This window comes from Temnothorax longispinosus, chromosome 8 (assembly GCF_030848805.1).
Source record: "Temnothorax longispinosus isolate EJ_2023e chromosome 8, Tlon_JGU_v1, whole genome shotgun sequence".
Taxonomy (NCBI): domain Eukaryota; kingdom Metazoa; phylum Arthropoda; class Insecta; order Hymenoptera; family Formicidae; genus Temnothorax; species Temnothorax longispinosus.
The window spans coordinates 3,517,880-3,531,117 of record NC_092365.1 but is presented as its reverse complement, the minus strand read 5'-3'; the positions used below and the strand labels follow the sequence as shown (position 1 = coordinate 3,531,117).

The window sequence follows — 13,238 nt, the reverse complement described above, 5'->3', positions numbered from 1 at the left end:
TTTAAATAACAAATAAATGACAAATGCCGTTTGATTTCATATCATTAAAGCAGTATTCTCTAACTTTCGCACACCGCCATGTACGATTAGAAGATAAATGGCGTCGCGCGTCGTGAAAATTAAACTTGTGGAAATTCACGCAAATACTTGGGAAAGCATCCTTCTAAATTGTAACTTATTACGTTTGACTTCTCGTTGAATCGATGTGATCTCGTTTAATATTTTTCAAAAGCATCAAGATTATACATATTGAAAGATGCATTGTTTTAATTAAAATTTATTCTGTTTGAAAATTTTAACTTGCCTCTTCACAGCACATGATGGGGGAGGGAGACACGAATTTCGCGTTTCGAAATAACGCGAGAGCCGCGGTTAATCCGGTGACCGCGGCCGCGGGATGTTTCACGTTTTTTGAATCCCGCGAGTCGTGAAGTTTTTAGTAGGAGATATTCCGGGGTTATGAGACCCGCGGCTGCGGCCCATAAATCACGGACCGTTTCGCGGGGTGATTAAGACATGGGTGTTTAAGACTGCTTTATGAATGGCCGCGGCGAGACGGAACGATGTCTCGTGCCGAGCGGTCGTACGTTTCATGGCGGGCATTCCGGTAAGGCGGGAGAGGGGTTGTTCCAGTTTCGAATAAGCGAGGGGGTGGACGATAACGAGGGTAGCCACCCATGGCTCCCGTTCGTCTGCCGTCCCTGGTCGATGCCTTTATCCACCGCGCGCCCTTCGTCTCTTCTCTACCGTTATCCAGAAAGTTGCCAGTATCGGTATCGCGGTATTCCTAGTCGGTTGTGAGTTATTCTAGCCGGTAATAGTGCAATTATGCGCGCATTTCTCGCGAGTTTGGCTTGGCATTTATACGAATCGCGTGTGAGTAACAATAAGCGAAGAATTTTAATCCAAGTACATCTTTTAACCCGGATAGTAATTAGTACTTCCGCTGTGATATCTATATGTAAATTTATTTCGTGCTCCATCGCGTATTATACTGCACCCGATAGATCGGTCAAATTAATTCAAACAAACGTTTAATATGCAACTTTTGCTTATTTACTATCATCAATTGCAACTGAAAGAAAGTCGCGAGATTTAATTCTTAGCATTTGTTATTCTTATTGGTTATTTGAGTTTTTGAAAATCTTATTTTTAATGCTTTTATTTCTTAATGCTCCTTTTTTTCTATCTTTGCAACATGTATTGTTGCAATAACTTGCAACGAGATTAAATGATTTCATTTTGACTATTTTATTTGGCTACTTTACAATAAAAACTGTATGACAGCGATGTGTCGCGTGAGATGAACAAAAAAAAGTCTATACGAACATTAATTGTCATGTGTCGCGTATGGATGCGTTTTCATTTCGATGCAATACGCGCAAATATCACGATGTATTGACAAGCGGAAATGTATTGCTAATATTTGCGTGCGACGACGCTAACCAATCCGATACTTGTTATCATGCCGGGATCGAAGCGATATTTAATATTGATGATTGAAAGTTCCGGATTTTACGGTTATTATGTTGTACCGGAAAACATGTATTTAGCGGATATTAACAAATATTGAATCGCATATTTGATAGGAATATATAATATACGGTATCATATCTTTTAGAACTTTTCAATAAAATTTTAAGCGTTTAATACAAATTTTTGTTCGAAGAGAAAGTCTCTTTTGTCGGAAACTTATAAATATGCATTAAGACTGACACACGCGCGTGTTCTCAATCTGTATCTTTCACTCCGTTAAATCACGCAAATGCCAGCATTATCCATGTGCATTTGCGATGCACTTGATGCAATTCGTCAGATCAATCGCCCGGTCCGTGAACCAGAAAATTATGCAGCTTCGATTTCGCGCGACGCCGTCCTGGCTGCAATCATTCTCCATGACTCACAGTCGAATCTGAAAAGCAAGAGAATTGCACTCTTTTCGGGCGGGAATCTCTGGAAAATTTTTCGTTACATTCCAGTAGACGTGACGCTGCAACACTTTTGTAAAATAGATCACGTGTCCGATTAATATAGAAAGAGAGAGAAATCTAGTGTATTTTTATACATAAAATATATATTTTTTAAAATTTCTATTTATGCCACAACTTAAAAAATGCAACTTTAAATTTGCCGCTGCTGTCTGTCGTTATTCTTGTTTATTTATATATTTTCTCTTGGAAAAAAACCGGATTCCTAAAATATGATAACACAGGTCATCGCGAGAGAATTCAGAAAAATTCTGGATTACATTATAATATGTCAAGTAAATTTGTGTCATGCGGATATATGGATGATATTACATGTTTGCTCTGCCCCGAGTAATTTCCACGACGACGATGACGCGCAAGGAATCTTCGCAACCTCTCATAAGCCGCGAGCATTATGCCGGTTTCCATAACGAATACTTTCGAAGGATTCCGCGAGATAATTTCGTCGTGTTTACTGTCCGCGTAGCGCTCGATTTCGCGGAGGACAGGACGCGAGCGTCGTCGTTCCCCGTGTCGCTACGCCGCTGCGCGATGCCGCGAATTCCGTTCCGGAATTTCAGGGACGCCGAAGTTCCCTGAAGTGGAATGTCTCGCGACATAATCTCATGCCGCACGAGATGCGTATTATGTAATCTCGTATACGTGTACTGCGGGAATTCGTGCGTAGGCGATCTGATTAACGGGCGAGATGTTTTCGCTGCGCGTACCTCATTTCTGATCCGCCACGCTCGACTCACAATCAGCGATGATCCGCGAGGAAAACGGGTATCTGTATGCCCAGGAACGTATCTCCTGTGCATCGTTGCGTCTTCCTCGACATGTAGATCTTATATTATTCCAAGACCGTTTTATTGATAAAATCTACTATTGAATTATTTCTTAACTGATCGTGCATTTATTAATAAAGATTAAAATCTTATCAAATTAATTTTAATCAAAACGAATGTTTTTATGTATGATGGATGACTTTCAATACTGAAAGTGCTAAATTGTATATCTTAAGAATATTCTTTTTTTTCTACAAAATATTGAATAGGTTTGTTATTGTTCCAATTTTAAAGCATCCAACCCATTCTTAATTTTCAAATCGCTTTTTTTCTAATCAATAAGAATTTTTAATTCATAACGTATAAAAGCAAGATCGGATTTATTTGCGGAGTGGTCTCCGGCCTCGAAAAATCCGTCAACTCTCGCCTGCCTGCCATTTATCACTGCGATGTCGGGTGCATCGGGCGCTTATCACAGCCTTGTCGCCATGAGATCACTCGATGCATTCACACCCGCTAAACCTGACGTCATGCATCGCGCCGAGAGGTGGTCGGCTCCACGGGAATGTCTCTCCTCCCATTGGATCACTTCCGGTTTTCCGTCTGTCACGCTCCATTTGCGCCTGTTCAGTGCCGCATCGCCGTTGTCCGCAACCGAGTGCGTCCGCGTGTCCTCTCGAAGAATATTCGGAAGTTCCGCGATCTGTGTCGCGTTTCTCTTCGGAAAAATCCGGGTCGTCCATCACGTGTCCCTCTTCAGTGTATGCGTGAGAACATGGTGCGTGAATTAAACTACCTTGGATATTGCATGTGACACTGAAAAGATACGACCGTCGGATGATTTTAAGAATATCTTTCCTCTCGCGATCGATTTAACGAATGCTTTCTTTTTTAGATTTTAATATAGAGATTGGCACGCAGCATGTTCATTAGTGGTAAACAAGTTCAAGTTGCTCTTTACTTTGCTGCAAGTTTAAAATATTAAATTTAGCGTATGTTTAACACGGAAATAATTAAAATATTTATTGGAATATTGAATTCTCGGAGTGAATGCAAATAAAAGTTGCATGAAGAGGCTACAGGCAATTACTCCAGACAGAAATCGATAAATTTAAAGCAAATCTGCCGTAATTGAATCGGCAAGCTTAGCTCATTTAACTCCATAAACCGTAAGTCAATCAAATCGAAATCGTTCGACAGAGCGATTCGAAACTTGATTGTCCAGGCGCCTTCGCTTTCGAACACCCGTTATCTCCCGTATCTCGCCGGCACCGCCTTCTCGTTACTCCATTCGGTTCGTGTTTCATCGCCGAGACCTGCCTCGCGTGGATAGGATTAATTTGCGTATATATTTCACGATAATTGTGCGCATTTGCCCGTCTGCGAGAGATCGTATTGTTCCTCAGTTATTTCGCGTTCGGTATTACCCGACCCCGGCTCCTTTGTTACCGAGACCGGACTTGAAATTTCGCAACTATTATTATATCCACGTCGTTCCTCCCGGTTTTCATGCTCGCCCGAGGAATTGTATATTCAATGTCGCTTCGGCGACGACTTCGGCAGCGCTGAATCCTGCATCGAGATACATGCGTATTAACGAAATGGTTGTCCTATGATATTTGTGACACAACGATAAAGGGATATGTTTCTCCATAACAAAGTCTGATTTTATAAAATCTCCACTGTTAAAGTTTTCAAAATTTATAAATTAGGTATATTTATTTCACGCATATATGTAATTTTCTTCTTGAGAAAAAAGCTGACTGACGTGAACAAGAGTTCTTTTCTTACCTTGATTATGTCAGACGTGAAAGTTTGCGAAAATAAATGGGTTAAAAAGCCTTTACACGCGTTTGCAAAGGTTATTTAAATGGAAGAAAGATACGTCCTGCATACGAAGTTACGTTTCATAATATACTAGTGCTGTACTCACATTTTGCGAAACTTTACTTTTTAAAAGAAACTAATCCGCGCAAGCGAATTTATATCGATATAAAAGCCGTAAGAAATTTCAGGATTATTTAATACTTGAGATAGCAATCAACATGTTTCTCTATTAACCTATGGAAATAATAACGGTTGCAGTTAATTATTTTCTGGAACAGTTGCTGATACTGAGATCTTTTTTTAATCTTCTGCCGCATAATTATCTTTGCTGTTGCAATCTTAACTCACTTCCGTTAGTTAAACACAGCTGCTGACTGTTTTTTAAATCTAAAAACTCTCGCTCGAGAGGAACTCGTAAAGCTCAGTCTCTCGACTTTTTCAGCGAGAAAAGTCGCGAAACACTCTACTTTTGCGCCTGCCCCGTCCCATTTCTTACTCCGTTAACCTTTGAAGAACTCGCTGCAAGTTTCGTAATTAATTTCCCTCGTCCTCGCCAGGACGTCCCGCTCTCGCGCGCTAAACTAATCGAAGGCGGTGTGTGAGATAGTCGACATCTTGTCGAGATAGCTTGCAGATAGTCGACATCGAGGCGGTGCCAAGGTCACGAGGGAGGAGCTGAGGTCATCGCGGCATCTATGTTGTGCGGCGAACTCCTGAACGGTGGCTTCGTCAGTGCCGGAGCGGTACCGGTGGTTCCGTACAGCCTCCCAGGACTCTGGTTACCCGGTTGCCTGCGTGCTACCAGTCCGCGCCTATTGACCTCTCCCTACCTGACCCTGCTGGCCGAGCTTCTGGCCGCGGGCCGCCTCGAGCTGCGAGACGATCTCCTGGAGCTGATGGACTTGGTAAAGAGGAGCCATCAGGCTCCCGGTAACAACGGAGCGCCCGAGCTCGACCTTGATCTCCACGCCGACGACATCGACGAAATCTTCTTGGGTAAGTGTTCCTATATTTGTTACTTTTTCACCTAAAGATGGTTGTGACAATCATATCATAATTGCCGCGCCAGCACTGCGGCATACGGAAAAAAAATTCTTCTTTACCATCAGCTAATTTAACAGAATCAACGCTGTTATAAAATCGAGGTTAAAATTTTCGAGAACATGACGTGTGCGACTAATGATTTTTGACACTAACATGTTTTATATACGTGTATAAGCAAGAAAAAAGCATCAGAGCCAGAGGATCGCTGCTAGCTTGTTCGATCATCGAAGTCAAGCAACGTTCGGGCGCGGGGTTACAACCAAGTTGGATGGGTGTAGTTATCCATGTTACGACTGAAATTTAGCTACCTTACAGATTCTTGCTGCTGCAACTAATTTTTTTTCCGTGCATCAATCATTCTCTATGGTTGTCCCAATTATAGGTGTAGTCATCTCAACTACGGCAACATGATCACATCAATGTGGGTGTGAGAACCATAGATGTGGCTGCCCCAAATATTACTATTTATTGTGGTTATTATGGCAACCAGAGTTCTGCATCTGGTAACCATTGTTTTTTCCGTGTACGCCGAGTTTAACTCAGCGGGAGTTGATTGTGTAATTTCACAATTCATGTCGTTCATTGTTGCGATTTTTCCCGGGAATTCTCATCGAGATGTAAATTTTTCGCTGATCTATATATAGAACATCTCATAAAAAAAATACAAAATGGTTCACTAATATGTAAAGTCAATTTTAATATTAGACACTGTATTGAAAATAAAAAGTTTACGTAATTAAAAATGTGTATACATTTGATATCTCTCAAAATTTTCTCCGGATTCCGCCATAGGAAAGCACTCATTTTTCATCTCGAGACCTCAGTAAAGCGGTACTATGTACCTCGTACATAGACCGACAAATCACTCGTCGTGAAAAACGGGGAATATTACCGGGGTTTCAGCCGAGGAGCATATTTACCAGCGGACGTAATCACTGGCTCCGCGCCGCTCACTTCTGCCAACGCACAGCTACTTTCACGATGTCGTCATGATCGCGTGTATTGCCCATTAATGTGAACTACGGCCCGACCATTACGCCGGTATGCTCGCTTTCGTAATAAAAGACAACGGATCGTGTACACCCACGACACGCGCCCGTAAGATCGCGCATTTAAACGCGTGGCCTTCGATATTTTTAGTTGGACGGACCTTCGACACGGAGAAAAATGTAATAGGTGTGTTCGCTCGCTTTCAATTGTATTACAGTTTCGACATCCGAGACGTTGAAACATATATCAAATGATTTAATATAGCTGTTACGACAGAACTTCGGTTCGACGGACACGGTGCAGAGCTATTATATTTTTCGTTAATCGTCTCGTTAAAGTACACGGAAAAAACGATACCAGATGCAGAATTCTGGTTGACACAATTACAATAAATAATAATATTTGGGGCAGCCATATCTGTGGTTGTCACACCTACATTGATGTGATCATGTTGCCGTAGTAGAGATCACTACACCTATGGTTGGGACAACTATAAAGAATTGATACACGGAAAAAAGATTAGTTGCAACAGCAAGAATCTGTGCGGTAGCTAAATTTCAGTCGTAACATGGATAACTACACCTATCCAACTTACAATTAGTTGTGACTTCGCGCCCGAACGTTGCTTGACTTCGATGATCGAACAGGCTATAACAGCGTTCTTCTGGCTCTGATGCTTTTTTTGCTTATACACGTATACAACATATCTTAATGTATTAAAGTTATTTCGCCGCGGGCTGATTACATGGCGTGAGGGGAAATTTACTCCCTAAATCTGAATCAGAGTGAATAGTCATTGATTCACAGTACTATTCACTGATTCAGATTTAGAGAGTATTACGTAAAAGCTTAAAGCATGATTTGCTTGAATACAAGGAAATGCGACAAATAATAAAAAAAGAAATAAAATAGATACATAAAGAGTATCAGAGAAGATTACATATAGAAATAGTATAAAGGTTCGATGCTCTTCGTTCTAATTTCACAAAAACTATATCCTGCATAACATGCAAGAATATTTTATTTTTAATTTCAGCTTTATATTCGTGTCTATCATTCTTTATCCATAGCGTTTCGTGTCGTTATTTGATTCGACAAAAAAATATTTCTACCAGTCGACTGTCGCGCGTGGGTGTCTCGTCCCTTCCTGAATTACCGTCCATATTTTATTGTCCCTTGAACGATGAAAACCGATCCACGACAGATTGAAACGTTTATTCGAAAGGGTGGGTGCGTGCCGGTTACGATTCATCACGCGTGCCGATGAAATATACTTTCTCGGCAAGCAAATGAATACGAAAAACTAATTTTCGATGGCCATCCGGCGCGCTGATTCGGCCTCGTTTTTCAATTTTCTGCGCGCCATCGTCACCGTCGCCGTTGCCGCCGCCGCGACGTGATCGTGAAATATGATTATTCCGTCTCGCGTAGATTATTTTTAACGCCCGGCTCTTCTCCTTCATTCTCGCTTGTACTCGCTTGTACATCGTCCGGTGATCGACGAACGATCGATCGGTATCGAGTCGGGCCGAAGCGATCCAATCACGCCGATTTTGGAGCAACGGTATCGCGCAATCCGGCGAGTTGATTGAAATATCCGGCGTGCGCAGTTTTTCCGCGACGAGATTTTCACTAGCCGCGGATTGTTTCCGCAATTTTCCACGTGTTTCCCGGACGCTCGTGAATATCCCGTTTTTATGATCAACAACAAACATAACTTTTCGCACGCGGCGCGCATTGCTCGCAGCTAATCCGATCGAGCTCGAGCGTAATGCATTTCTGTCGACCTGTCTCCTTTTCTATTTTTTTTACCTATGGTATTTTTTGTACAGTACCTATAAATTAAAATAAATTATATTACTTAATAATAGCGACGAAAGACACACTCAATGCATAAAGGAATAATTGATTTACTGTTATCGCAATGTAATTTAAATATCCGTTCACGAATCCTTTATCGAATTCAGGAAAAGGTTTTGGAATAAATGAGAAATTATTATCGTGGTATTCTTTACGTCCCGGAAATTCGTTTGACTCACGCAAAGCATCGCAATTCTTGTAAAATCCTCCGTTTTTACTCTCGGTAAAATTTTTGTGGTAAAAGTATGTTTACGGATATGACGTTGCAAGATTTATTTCCATCGTTCTCGAGAGATTTCGCGCTTGATACTTTGTTTTTCAAGAGAGAGAAAGAGAGAGAGGCCTTGGTCCTGCGGAGCGTTAAGATTTTCCAAGACGAGAGCCGCGCCTCACGGTCATCCTTCTTGGCTACTCTCCCGGTCAGTTCTCCTCGTTCCATCTTCCAGCTCCGGTTTACTTTCTGCCCGGGAGACCGTCGAGGATCTTAATAAATCGCTCTACGGCTCGATCCCGTTTCTTCGTAACGGTCGTCCGGAAAAATGGAGTATCGTCTCACATACTCGAGAGATCCCTTAGAAATTGGCGGTCGTCTTTTCCGTGTGGACGACGCTCTTAATCTGTGGATAATTTACTCCTTACGTCGTCGGCGCAACGGTTTTTCTTCTATAAGAATAGGATAAAGAAGCGATGTTTCCACGTTGATAAAATTTGTCCAGCTTGGTACTATCGATAACTTTCACAAAATATACATAGGTATATTATTAGATAGACGTGTAAATGTATTAGAAAAATTAATCATATTAATTCGTAGACGTTTATAGAAAATTTAAAAGAATTTAAATTGTAAAAGAAGAAGAATTCTCTACAGAACTCTTTTAAATTTTTCTAAATAATTTTTTGGGCGGCAACTAATTTATGGATTTAATACGACTGCTAAATATTGCTAAGTTTGCGGATTAATCTGTATATAAATTAAGATGATTTGGCGACGATATAATTATGATATAAGAAACATAGGCATTTTAGATATTTTAGTTAGATATTTTTAATTAGGACATCATTGCTTCGTGCAATACGCTATCAAACGGCGTGTCGACCGCTCAAAAGTCTATTTCAGTGAGCCAAATTGGTGCGATCGCTTGTCGTCTGACTGCAAAGTGGTTGAACTTCGTCGAAAGTGCTTTCAGAGAGCTGCCAGATCTGGTTGAGAGTTTTGGCAGAATTCTATTAAATTTACGGATTCACGAGCCACCTACGTCGATCACCGTTCTCCGTTACAGCTGTAAACTTCGTTGCGTGCAATACCCTTCACCCTTCTATCTTTATGTTATTCGCACCGTTAAATTTCTCCGCGATGTACCTAGTGCAGTTTTTGTGAAATTAGGACGAAGAGCATCGAACTGTGTTTCATACTATTTCTACATATATATTATCTTCTCTTTATATGTATCTATTTTTATTTCTTTTTTAAATATTTGTCGCATTTCCTCGTATTCAAACAAATCATGCTTTAAGCTTTTACGTAAATTCCTCTTACGCCATGTAATCAGCCCGCGGCAGAATAACTTTAATACATGACGCACACAAACGGGTTTAATAATATAGATAAACGTTGCCTTTCCTTTTGGAATAAACGCTGCAATCTGTCACGATTCTCTCCCTTTAAACCCCGGCTAAAAAATGGGAATACGTATGCCGTTCGTAGGCGGGAGCAGGGAAAAAAAAACAAAAAAAAAACAAGTGGGTCGGGTGGAGTACTACAGCGATAGCGGTATAGGGCTGCGGAGGGAAATGAAGAGCGAGAGAAGATCCCTGGCAAAACTCGACAATAGCGCGGATGATTCTACAGTGGCGGAACGCGAATGGCGAGTGGATAAAGCGGGACAGAGGGGGAACAAAATGGGAACAATGCTGCCCGGTATTATTTTCTGTTTGCTGCGTCAGACCAACCGGGTGCTCGGAACCACAGTTTTCATCCATCCCTGATCTATCCGGGTATATTCTGCAATGGCGCAGCCATAACTTCAGCGTCCTTATGCGACGCTCATCCGACGGTGGACAGCTCTCTCTACCTTTTGTATTCCGATCCCCTTTTGCACGATCTACACCGTTTACGGACATTTCGCTGTTTTACTAGAGAGCCATTTTCCCCCCCTGTGACAAATAATTTACTTTTGCAATCGCGTCTCTGAGATATTCCAAGCGCATCAGAAAGTTATGCCGCTGATGCAGTCACGCGACGTAATGGCAATGGGGGGATAATCGATTACACGAAGAATTGCTATCGGCGCATTCGAGGGGATCACGAATTTATGCGTTACTATGGTAGCGCGGCTAATGGATTTACTTATCCGTTTATTACAGAGCTCGTCGGAGTTAAATTTGGTTATCGGGTACTTACCCGGCAACTAACGCAAAGCGAATCAATGACCCAGTTCACCCCGGCGCATTAAATTATTTTTCCGTTATCGATCGCGCACTCCGCTGACGTTGACGCTATTATTTCGCGTCAATCAATGGCTAATAAAGAGCGTCGCGCGATTAAACACACGTTATCGAGCGCGTTTTCCGTGAAAACTCCGTGAAAACTCTTTGCTTGTTTCAGATTTCAATTGCTTATGGTAAATTTGCGATAAATATTAGGGAATTGAATGCAAATATTATATGTTAGATGAAGAGATGACATGTCAGAAATGAATTCGATTAATAGCTGCGCCTAATTGATTTTAAGAAATATAAAAATCGTGATAGATTGTACATAACAATCCTTAACGAGCCGTAGTTAAATCGTATAGCTAAAACTGAAGTCGAAAGGATTATGAAGATTTGATTTATGAACACTGTAAGAACAAACGAGTCGTTTAACGATAACGAGTATAACGAGGGTGAATCTTTCTTTCTTAGTCGCGCGGAAGAATTTTATCGGGTAATTACCGGCTTCTGGCCGTTTCTTCAGATTCGAGAATCAGTTCCTTTTTCTCGTGCGCCCTCCAAGTCCGTTTCCGGAGATCCAACAGGGGGGGGTCTCCGCTTTTGTCGTTAATCATTTCCGTGCTTCTCGTCAGTCTGTCTGACCCGCGATCTGGAAACGAAACTGTTCTTGCAATTAAGCGCATTCAAAGGAAAGACCTCGCTTCCTGCTCGAAACTGCTCTGGGACACGTGTTTCCGCCGCGCCGTTTCGATTTGCAGCTAATTCTTTGCCATTCCTCCCACCATTCGCCAAGTACTCGAAACAAGAAATTTCGTTCGTTTGAGTTCTTGTCAGTTCCCTCAGTTCTTGCTGTAATACTTAAGTAGCATTCTCCAGCGTGTCTCGTCTCATCCCTTACGAAGATTTTAACTAGTAGCGTGTAGTTTAATGACGGCCGTTTTAATATACGCGTTTAAAATCAATTTTTTATTCGCGAAAAATTAAGGCGGCTTGCCTTATTCTCGACGTTAAATATTTTAACAATTAATTGAAAGTTTAATACCTTGAAAAAGAATCTTTAATAGGACCGATCTCCACTTAGCGAAGGTAACTTTTCTTCCTTCCGGCGTGTAATAGAACAGCGCGTAGGTATTCGCGGGTATTCGCGATCGTTTGAGAAAGTTATAAAAGGCGAAAACTACCAGCGGGCTTCAAAACGGGGACGGCCATGCAAATTACACCGCGACAGAAATGCAGCTGGAGTTTCTGTCCGTGGTGCGCGCGAATGAAAAGACTGCGCTCTTTCCGCGCGACGATTTTTGCCCTCGAGGCTTTCCGCAAAAATCCCGTTGTAGAATCGAAGAGACGTCGCGCGTTGTGCTTGGGTTTTTCTCGAAAATTCGCGACACGTGAATTTCAAATCCGACGAGGCCGCTGGGAAGGGACACAACGGAGCCCTCGAAGCCAGATTAAAATGCCTGTTCTATTATATAAAAGAAACGTAAAATTATTAAAATCATAACTTTCGTTGTCCTGCATTGTATAAAATTTAAAAACGCAAAATAATAAATGCTGCGCGACGAAAATACATACGACGAAAAAATAAATACCCTGTGTTTCTTATGTGGATGACTATCCGGGTTACCCAAAAGAAAATAAAACGTGAGTGGTGTGTGAATGGAGCCAGGTCTTAACAGAGCAAACGAGAATGGCTCGTTTCATGGCATTTTTCCTCTTTTCACACGTAGTTTATATATTTGGGCGAGAAGAATCGCGACCCGAACTTTTTTCACTATTTCAGCCAAAAAAGAAATGGAAAATGATTGCGACGAAGCAGTTATATTTTCGCGTAGCCAACGACGCAGAGCTATGAATATTTCTGCTATTTGCGACTTTTTAAATATTTATAGCTGTGCTGTAAAATACTAATGCATGTTTATAGATATCTCGATAAAAATAATATAACGTTTTTTTTTATTAACTCTAAGAAATTTACAATCTGTCACCAGGTGACAATAAGTAAATCTGACAATCTATACAAAATATCGTGAAGGATATTTTCCCTTTTGGAATCCCCCATATTGGAAAACATCCGTTGCGTATACAGTTTCTTAGATTGTTTGTACGACTAGTTTAGTTTATTTGAATCTTTTTGAGGAGTCTAATGGTTTAAATCGCTTGAGTCTGCGGAGTTCGTTTGCTAGTTGATTTGGATGGGAATCCAGCCTATCGATGTACTTTGAGACATACTTTCCTATTGCTTCTTTAACAGTTGGTATACCAAAATCCCGTCGTATAATATCATTTGTCATGAACAAGGGCGCGTCCACTAGTATTCTTAGAACTTTTG

The 13,238-nt window shown here is 41.3% G+C and overlaps 1 protein-coding gene across 1 annotated transcript in view; it reads left to right on the top strand.

Annotated features, from left to right (window-relative positions):
• The window catches only part of LOC139818165 (protein Fe65 homolog), a 155,410-nt gene that overhangs the window by 38,165 nt on the left and 104,007 nt on the right, over positions 1 to 13,238 (top strand). The window contains exon 2 of the mRNA XM_071786741.1: positions 5,190 to 5,578. Within this exon, the coding sequence (XP_071642842.1) occupies positions 5,278 to 5,578 (301 nt within the window). The 5' untranslated portion in view covers positions 5,190 to 5,277. The remainder of the gene's footprint in view (positions 1 to 5,189; positions 5,579 to 13,238) is intronic.